Genomic DNA, 9,552 nt, shown 5'->3' with positions numbered 1-9,552 from the left:
TGGACCAGAAGCAAAGTTTCTATTCTACATCGAGTATTATTTTCTGAAGAAATAGTTGGGAGTTTTGCTTGCTGAACTATAAAATGGAAGCCAGAGCTCTGCTATCTGCAAGTAGTTTTGACTGTCACTTATCTAGGAAGTTGATGCTTTGTTAGAGGTGCTAATTCTGCATGATTAAAGAATTAATGGATATATAAAGCTTGATCCAGGTGTGAATATTCATCAAATGATTCTATGCAAAATTATGGGGGTGTGGGGTTTTTTTTCCATGCACCCTGCGGCATGTTTTGCTGTGGCGGCAGGTGGTCTGACATCGGCCGGAGGCACGATCTCCTGGTCATGCCACTGTCACTGGGGTTTATCATTGAATCCACCCCCACCGCTGGGAGACCCACAGTGAGGCAGGGAATGGTTGGCAGCACAAGGGGCAGGGGATGGTTGGCAGCATGTTGGGTAGGGAGCCGACTATCAGCACAAGGGGAAGGGGTGGTTGAGAGTAGAATGGGGGACAGTTCAATGGCTGGGGGCTTGAAAGTCAGGCTGACGAGGGGGTGGGGGGAGTGGGCAGGGGAGGGGTGGGGGGAGTGGGCAGGGGAGGGGTGGGGGGAGTGGGCAGGGGAGGGGGGAGTGGGCAGGGGAGGGGAGTGGTGGGGGGGAGGAGGCAGGGAGTGGTGGGGGGAGGGGGCAGGGGTGGGGAGTGGTGGGGGAGGGGGCGGGGCGGGGGGGGGGCAGGGGTAGGGGGGCAGGGGGAGGGGGCGGGGGTAGGGGGGCAGGAGGAGGGGTGGGGGTAGGGGGGCAGGAGGAGGGGTGGGGGTAGGGGGGCAGGAGGAGGGGTGGGGGTAGGGGGCAGGAGGAGGGGTGGGGGTAGGGGGGCAGGAGAAGGGATGGGGGTAGGGGGCAGGAGGAGGGGGTGGGTAGGGGGAGGGGTGGGGGTAGGGGGGTAGGGGGAGGGGTGGGGGTAGGGGGAGGGGGAGGGGTGGGGGTAGGGGGAGGGGGAGGGTTGGGGGTAGGGGTAGGGTTGGGGTAGGGGGAGGGGTGGGGTTATGGGGGCAAGGGGGTCGGGGGAGGGGTAGGGGTGGGGGTAGGGGAGGGGGTAGGGGAGGGGTGGGGTAGGGGGAGGGGTGGGGGTAGGGGGAGGGGTGGGGGTAGGGGTGGGGGTGGGGGTAGGGGGAGGGGTGGGGGTAGGGGGAGGGGTGGGGGTAGGGGGAGGGGTAGGGGTAGGGGTGAAGGGAGTTGTGAGGGGCAGGGGGTTGTGAGGGGCAGGGTTGGGGTTGAGGGGGACAGGGTTGAGGGGTGCAGGTTGAGGGGGCAGGGGGTGGGTGGCAGGGGGTGGAGTTGTGCGGGCAGGGGGTGGGGTTGTGGGGGGCAGGGGGTGGGGTTGTGGGGGGCAGGGGGTGGTTTGAGGGGGGCAGGGGGTGGGTTGAGGGGGGCAGGGGGTGGGTTTGAGGGGGCAGGAGGGTGGGTAGGTGGGTTGGGAGCGTAGTGAGGGGGTAGGGAGGGGCAAGAGGGTGGGGTGGGGGTAGGGGAGGGTGGGGTGGGGGTAGGGGGGGTGGGGTGGGGGTAGGGGAGGGAGGGGGTGGGGTAGGGGAGGAGGGGTCGGGGGTAGGGGAGGGAGGGGCGGGGGAGGGGAGGGGGGGCGGGGGTAGGGGAGGGGAGGGGCGGGGGGTAGGGGAGGGAGGGGCGGGGGTAGGGAAGGAAGGGCGGGGGTAGGGGAGGGGCGGGGGGGAGGGATGGGGGGTAGGGGTGGGGGGGTAGGGGTGGGGGTTAGGGGGAGGGGTGGGGGGTAGGGGGGAGGGTGGGGGGGGGGGTAGGGGGGGGTAGGGGTGGGGTGGGGGTAGGGGGGGGGTAGGGGGGAGGGGTGGGGGTAGGGGGAGGGGTGGGGGTAGGGGGGAGGGGTGGGGGTAGGGGTGGGGAGGGAGTGGTAGGGGGGGGTAGGAGTGAGGAGGGGGGGTAGGAGTGAGGGAGGGGGGTGGAGGAGTGAGGGAGGGAGGGGGGTAGGAGTGAGGGGGGGTAGGAGTGAGGGAGGGAGGGGGGTAGGAGTGAGGGAGGGAGGGGGGGGTTTGGAGTGAGGGAGGGAGGGGGGGGTTTGGAGTGAGGGAGGGAGGGGGTAGGAGTGAGGGAGGGAGGAGGGGGTTTGGAGTGAGGGAGGGAGGGGGGGGTTTGGAGTGAGGGAGGGAGGGGGGTAGGAGGTGAGGGAGGGAGGGGGGGTAGGAGTGAGGGGGGTAGGGGGAGGGGGGTAGGAGTGAGGGGGGTAAGGGGAGGGGGGTAGGGGAAGGGGTAGGGGGAGGGGGGTAGGGTGAGGGGGTAGGGGGGGTAGGGTGAGGGGGGAGGGGGGGTAGGGTGAGGGGGGAGGGGGGTAGGGTGAGGGGGAGGGGGGTAGGGCGAGGGGGGTAGGGCGAGGGGGGAGGGGGGTAGGGCGAGGGGGGAGGGGGGTTAGGGCGAGGGGGAGGGGGGTAGGGCTGAGGGGGGTAGGGCGGAGGGGGGAGGAGGGGGAGGGGGGAGGGGGGGAGGGGGGGAGGAGGGCGAGGGGGGAGGGGGGGAGGGGGGGGGGGGGAGGTAGGGCGGAGGGGGGGGAGGAGGGCGAGGGGGAGGGGGGAGGAGGGCGAGGGGGGAGGGGGGGGGGAGGAGGGCGAGGGGGGAGGGGGGGAGGAGGGCGAGGGGGGGAGGCGAGGGGAGAGGAGGGCGAGGGGGGGAGGGCGAGGGGGGAGGGGGGGGAGGAGGGCGAGGGGGGAGGGGGGAGGAGGCGAGGGGGAGGGGGGGAGGAGGGCGAGGGGGAGGGGGAGGAGGGCGAGGGAGGGAGGAGGGCGAGGGAGGGAGGAGGGCGAGGGAGGGAGGAGGGCGAGGGAGGGAGGAGGGCGAGGGAGGGAGGAGGGCGAGAGAGGGAGGAGGGCGAGGGAGGGGAGGAGGGCGAGGGGGGGGAGGAGGGCGAGGGGGGAGGGGGGAGGGGGGAGGAGGGGGAGGGGGGGAGGAGGGCGAGGGGGGAGGGAGGGCGAGGGGGGGAGGAGGGCGAGGGGGGAGGAGGGCGAGGGGGGGAGGAGGGCGAGGGGGGGAGGAGGGCGAGGGGGGGAGGGGGGGGAGGAGGGCGAGGGGGAGGGGGGAGGAGGGGCGAGGGGGGAGGGGGGAGGAGGGCGAGGGGGGAGGGGGAGGAGGGCGAGGGGGGAGGGGGGGGAGGAGGGCGAGGGGGGAGGGGGGAGGAGGGCGAGGGGGGAGGGGGGAGGAGGGCGAGGGGGGAGGGGGGAGGGGGGCGCGAGGGGGGAGGGGGGGAGGAGGGCGAGGGGGGAGGGGGGGAGGAGGGCGAGGGGGGAGGGGGGGAGGAGGGCGAGGGGGGCGAGGGGGGAGGGGGTAGGCGAGGGGGGTGGGGCGAGGGGGGTGGGGTGAAGGGGAGGGGGGTAGGGGAGGGGGGTAGGGCGAGGGGGGTAGGGCGAGGGGGGTAGGGCGAGGGGGTAGGGCGAGGGGGGTAGGGCGAGGGGGGGGGGGGGGGGGTTAGGAGGTGGGGTAGGGTGATGGGGGGAGGGGGGTAGGGTGAGGGGGGTAGGGTGAGGGGGGTAGGGTGAGGGAGTTGGTAGGGTGAGGGGGTAGGGTGAGGGGGTGGGGTGAGGGAGGGTGGGGGTGAGGTGAGGGGTAGGGTGAGGGGAGAGGGGGTAGGGGGAGGGGGGGTAGGGTGAGGGGGAGAGGGGGTAGGGGAGGGGGTTAGGGTGAAGGGGTGGGTGAGGGTGAGGGGTAGGGTGAGGGTGAGGGGGGTAGGGTGAGGGGGGTAGGGTGAGGGGGGGGGGGGAGGGGGTAGGGTGAGGGGGGAGGGGGGTAGGGGTAGGGTGAGGGGGGAGGGGGGTAGGGTGAGGGGGGAGGGGGTAGGGTGAGGGGGGGAGGGGGTAGGGTGAGGGGGGAGAGGGGGTAGGGTGAGGGGGAGAGGGGGTAGGGTGAGGGGGGAGAGGGGGTAGGGTGAGGGGAGAGTGGGTAGGGTGAGGGGGAGGAGGGGGGTAGGGTAAGGGGGAGGAGGGGGGTAGGGTGAGGGGGGGTAGGGTAAGGGGGAGGGGGGGAGGGTAAGGGGGAGTAGGGTGAGGGGGGTCAGGGGGGTAGGGTGAGGGGGGTCAGGGGGGGAGGGTGAGGGGGGTCAGGGGGGTAGGGTGAGGGGGGTCAGGGGGGTAGGGTGAGGGGGGTCAGGGGGGTAGGGTGAGGGGGGTCAGGGGGGTAGGGTGAGGGGGGTGAGGGTGACGGGCGGCAGGGGTGAAGGGGGGTGGCAGTTGGGGTCAGCGCGAGGCTGTTTTGAGGTCAGGCAGCGCGAGCGGGTGGGGAGCGAATCAGAGCGAGCGCGAGGGGACCGCGAGCCGAGTCAGACTGCGGGGCGGACGGCAGTTGGCCGGGAAGCGGCGGCGGAGTTGGCGCTTGGCCGGGGCTGAACCCCGTCAGACGCCCGAATCCCAGCGGTGGGCGGGGCGAATCCAGACGCCGGCGGACAGACGCCAGCCGCTTGCGAAGCCTGTGCAACCGGCCGTCGGTGCAGCCGAGCCGATGGAGGAACTGCGGCCTAGCGGCCCCGGCATCGCGGCGCTGCTGCCGCCGGGTTTGCACGCCATCTACCAGGAGAGCAGGAGGCTTTACTCAGACCAACCCAACCCCCTGCAAGTCACCGCCATCGTCAAGTACTGGTAGGTTCCCCCAATCCCGGCTCAGCCCGTTTCCAAGGCCCCATAATCCCACAAGAATAAATTAACTTTAAATCAAAGCAACACAACGGTCCATTACTTCGAAGAATTTAAACACGGATTTTAAAAATTATTATTTGCGGTTTGCAAAATTTCCTGCTCCCAAATCCTGTTTGTGCTGCACTGATTTCTTTGTTGAAAAGTTTACGACTGCTTTTAGCGAAAAGAAAAGTTTGGCTTTTAGTGTTTTTTTTTTGGGGGGGGGGGGTGCATAATGTTTACCTTTTTTCGCCTCAATTATTTGCAGCCAATGCGATTTGAACCAAAGTTTGGGCGACCATCAACTTATAAAGTGTTGGGGAAGAAATGGGTTTGAAAGCAAACATTTGCTGATTATGTTTGATTATAAGCGGACAGCTGTATGTAGTGTGTCTGAAGCTTGCCGTGTGCACGTTGTGGTAACATCAGGCTTTATTTTGTTTGGAAATAACTTTTCGCCCGCACCGACAAGTTGATTTCAACTTTCGGAATCGTCTTGTGCGCCCCGCCGACAAAGAGGGCTGGAGGATTTTCTTGACTTTCCCCAAAACAAAATCGGTGCCGTCAACCAGTCATGTTTCTGTTTTGTGTCTCATGCCTGGTACCCTCACCACCCTGACAAAAAAAAGTAATTTATGAATTTGAAGATTACAATTTGTTGTTCACTTTGTTTTTTCATCGCTAGCAATGATCCAAATCCCATCTTCTAACAAAATTAGTTCCAAAATTGTGCTTTGAGAATTTTCTGTCTGAACTATGAGCAATTTTGATGACATTTCGCAAATTCACATCACAACTTAACTTGCTTCAGTTGGACTGCTCTTTTGCTTTTGTTGGTGTGGTAGTAATTTGGTGATTTTTAATTCTGTTGCATTCGGTTGAAATCTCGAATCCATTCACAAAGGACTTGAGATTTGAAAAAATTGATTTTGAATTCTAAATGGCCATTTATTTTTATTGACAATCCAGCTGTACATATGTTGTTTAAATACCAGTCTATGCTACATTATCAATAACATAGATAATGACATCAACATGGTATAATAAACATCCCCCCCCCCCCCCATCTCAATCTTCACACGCCCCAACCATACAACAACAATCCGCCCCCCCCCCCCAACCCTTGGAATGCTGCATCTGCTGACATTTTAATTTTCCCCGAGAAAGTTGGCGAACGGCAGCCACCTCCGGGTGAACCCGACCATTGACCCTCTTGAGGCGAACTTTATTTTCTTGAAACTGAGAAATCCAGCCATGTCACTAACCCAGGTCTCTACACTCGGGGACTTCGCGTCCCTCCACATTAACAAGATCTGTCTCCGGGCTACCAAGGAGGCAAAGGCCAAGACGTCGGCCTCTTTCGCCCCCTGAACTGCCGGCTCTTCCGACACTCCAAAGATCGCTACCTCTGGATTCAGCACCACCTGTGTTTTTAGCACGTGGACATTGCCTGAGCAAAACCCTGCCAAAACCCTCTAAGCTTCGGGCATGCCCAAAACATGTGGACATTATTTATCCCATGCAGTATATTATGCAACGCTTAGGAAGGTAACGGAGGGAAGTGTTTGGATGCATTTCAGTAGTTTTGCTTTTGTTGCAAGAATCACTTCTGTGTTAATGTTTGGGACATATCTCCCTACACTGGCCAATGATGGGATGTCCATGTGATGATAGATCTGGGTCTCTTGAGGCCCCATTTTGAATTTTATTGTTCCCTTATGTAGAACCCAAACGGGAGAGACAACAGGAACACACGGTAGGGTAGAAATGAACGACTGGTTTATTACGGTATCCACAAAGTAACAAAATCACTACTACTACTCCTCTCCCCGCAGGGCCATCCTGTCTGACTTGCAACCATGTCGCGGTTTTAATACAGGGTAGTTTCCCCTTGTTAAGGGGAAACCCCATCCCCAACTACCGGGGGAGTTCATAGTCATTTTGTAAGGGAGAAAATCGACTGGAGCACAGTCCTTGGCCCCCGAGGGGGGAGGGGTGCCAGCTCATTACACCATATAATAAGACTTCTTACATAGCATAGTTGTTATTCCTGCAGTTTTGGGTAATCTTACCTTTTATAGGAAACAACATGAATACAAGCAAAAAAAATGTTGAAGTTTTGATTATTTTGGAAACGGCTGATTTCACAACATTTCTGTTGAATGTATACAAGAAGAATTGTAATGGAAATTTCTAACCTATAATTTGTGCACTGTTCTGTCTCAATTTGTCTTCTATCTTATTTTCTTCTTGCTGTTAGTGTCTGCTTTGTCTTTAATGCTCTGTTTCCTTTTTTCTTACTTCAAGGCCTAGAATGAGCACCTAGCTGCCAGACACCAAGGTCTTCCAGGTAGGGTAGTATAGATGAAAACTTTGTCTCATTAAAGAGACAGCTAGGTGGCTCTTTATAGCCTTAAGCCTTTCTGAATGAATTAGTTAAGATGAGCTGAATGACCTTCCTTGTCCTTCTTCATGTGTTTGTGTGTAGTCTGTAATTGCTACTGAGATTTTGAGAGACATGAGCAAGATCATAAATTCCCTCCTACTGTTTAGGAATGGAGAGTTGAGCAGCACGGTGGCGCAGTGGTTAGCATTGCTGTCTTGTGAGCCACTTCCTAAGAGAGGGACAGGAAAGAATTTATTAAAGTCAAGAAACACCAAAGATGTATTGCTACCTTTAGCAATGCCTGATGAATTGGGTGGCGCAGTGGTTAGCACTACTGCCTACGGCGCTGAGGACCCGGGTTCTATCCCGGCCCTGGGTCACTGTCTGTGTGGAGTCTCCCCATGTTTTCGAGGGTTTTTACCCCCTAACCCAAAGGTGTGCAGGTAAGGTGGATTGGCCACACTAATTGCCCCTTAATTGGGGGAAAAATAATTGGGTACACTAAATTTATTTTTAAAATCAATTGCAGTCAAACTGAAAAATGGCAACCTGATGTGACCTGTTGGTGATGCATACTGATTGCATTTAGGCTGTCAGCAAAGTTTGTGGCAATGGGTAAAATCCCTGTTCACTGGGAATTTCACTTCTTTTACTGGTGTGAAGTAATCTTTGGATTACTTCTACTACAAGATTGCCTTTAATGCTGTTATAGCTGGAGGCTTCCTAAATAATAAAGGGAACAGTGAAAGAAACTTGAATTAAAGGTCTGAGGCTGGCAGCAGCTATTGATTTGCTACTGAAGATCTCTTGTTGACAATATTTAACAACTGCAGGTCTTGTACTGATCTGTGCAGGTCAGTACGTTCCAGCTTCAATTATTTAAAGAAAAAAAAAATTTAGTGTACCCAATTCATTTTTTTCCAATTAAGGGGCAATTTACCATGCACCTACCTTGCACATCTTTGGGTTGTGGGGGCAAAACCCACGCAAACACGGGGAGAATGTGCAAACACCACACAGAAGTGACCCAGAGCTGGGATCGAACCTGGGACCTCAGTGCTGTGAGGCAGCAGGGCTAACCCACTGCGCCACCGTGCTGCCCTCCAGCTTCAATTCTTTAGAGTTAGGTGGTTTCTGTCAGTGTTGCTGGTGGTACAATATTTGTCACAGCAGCCCAATTCTGTGAACAAATTGGCAAGAAACAGCTAGAATTACTATTTGGTACTAGTTAGAATAGGAATATTTGGACATGCCTATTGTTCAGACTTGCACGTTGAATTGCAACGTGTTTGCGTGGGTTTCGCCCCCACAACCCAAAGATGTGCAAGGTAGGTGCACGCTAAATTGCCCCTTAATTGGAAAAAAATGAATTGGGTACACTAATTGAGTTACGCGAGAGCTGTTGATGGGCATGTGTCCCAGTATGAATTGCCTCCAAATATGAGAACTGAAGGACAAAAATTGGAGCGCAGGGCAACAAATGGAGAACTTTCATGCAATCTCAAATTCTCTAGATTTCCAGTGCTTGAGTAGCAAAGGGGAATTGAATAAAGCACATTTAGGTTCAACTGACTCAACTTCTGTCTGTTATGAACATGATCTGTCCTAACTCCAAAGTTATTTTATGCTGTGTGTGAATTAATCAAGAATAGTCAACATGGATTTGTTAAGGGAAGGTCGTGTCTGACTAACCTGATGGAATTCTTTGAGGAGGTAACAAGTAGGGTTAATGAGGGCAGCTCATTTGAATTAGTCCGTGTAACTTTTGACCAGATCTCACAGGGCAGACTGGTCTGAAAGGCAAAACACATGGGATCCAAGGGAAAGTGGAAGTTGGATCCGAAATTGACTCGGTGGCAGAAGGCGAAGGCTGTTTACAATGGGGTTCTGCAGGGCTCTGTATTGGTTCCTTGCTTTTTGTAATTTGTGTCAGTGATTACAAAATTTGCAGATGATACAAAAATTGACTGGCATAGTTAATAGTGAGGAAGAAAGCTGTTGACTATAGGAAGATAAACTGGTCAGGTGGGCCGGTCTTGTGCGGATCAGCTGGCGGGGTATTTGCAGGCATCTTCAACCTCTCTTTACAACAATCTGAGGTCCCTATCTGCTTCAAGAAGACGACCATCATCCCTGTATCAAAAAAAAAGCCAAGCAGCATGCCTTAATGACTATTGTCCAGTTGCTCTGACATCCATCATCATGAAGTGCTTCGAAAGGTTAGTCATTGCATGAATCAACTCCAGCCTCCCGGATTGCCTTGATCCACAACAGTTCGCCGACTGCTGCAACAGGTCCACAGCAGACGCCATCTCCATGGCCCTGCACTCTACCCTGGAACACCTAGATAACAAAGACACCTATATCAGACTCTTATTTATCAACTACAGCTCAGCCTTCAACACCATCATTCCTATGAAACTCATCTCCAAACTCTGTGGCCTTGGCCTTGGCCTCGGCTCCTCGCTCTGCAACTGGATCCTG

The 9,552-nt window shown here is 57.3% G+C and overlaps 1 protein-coding gene across 3 annotated transcripts in view; it reads left to right on the top strand.

Annotated features, from left to right (window-relative positions):
• Nucleotides 1-4,308: 4,308 nt before the first annotated feature.
• The window catches only part of sufu (suppressor of fused homolog (Drosophila)), a 157,283-nt gene continuing 152,039 nt past the window's right edge, over nt 4,309-9,552 (top strand). Inside the window, exons 1-2 of one of the 3 annotated variants that reach the window (XM_038821667.1) lie at nt 4,509-4,646; nt 6,990-7,032. Coding sequence is in view for 2 of the 3 variants with exons in the window: in XM_038821666.1 (XP_038677594.1) it covers nt 4,510-4,646 (137 nt within the window). In the remaining variant the exon portion in view is untranslated. Of the gene's footprint in view, nt 4,647-6,989; nt 7,033-9,552 lie in introns of all 3 variants that reach the window. The other 2 variants (XM_038821666.1, XM_038821665.1) reach the window with 2 other exon arrangements.

Source organism: Scyliorhinus canicula, chromosome 16, assembly GCF_902713615.1.
Source record: "Scyliorhinus canicula chromosome 16, sScyCan1.1, whole genome shotgun sequence".
Taxonomy (NCBI): Eukaryota; Metazoa; Chordata; class Chondrichthyes; order Carcharhiniformes; family Scyliorhinidae; genus Scyliorhinus; species Scyliorhinus canicula.
The sequence above is the reverse complement of the archived record's forward strand: the minus strand, read 5'-3'. Positions and strand labels throughout refer to the sequence as shown.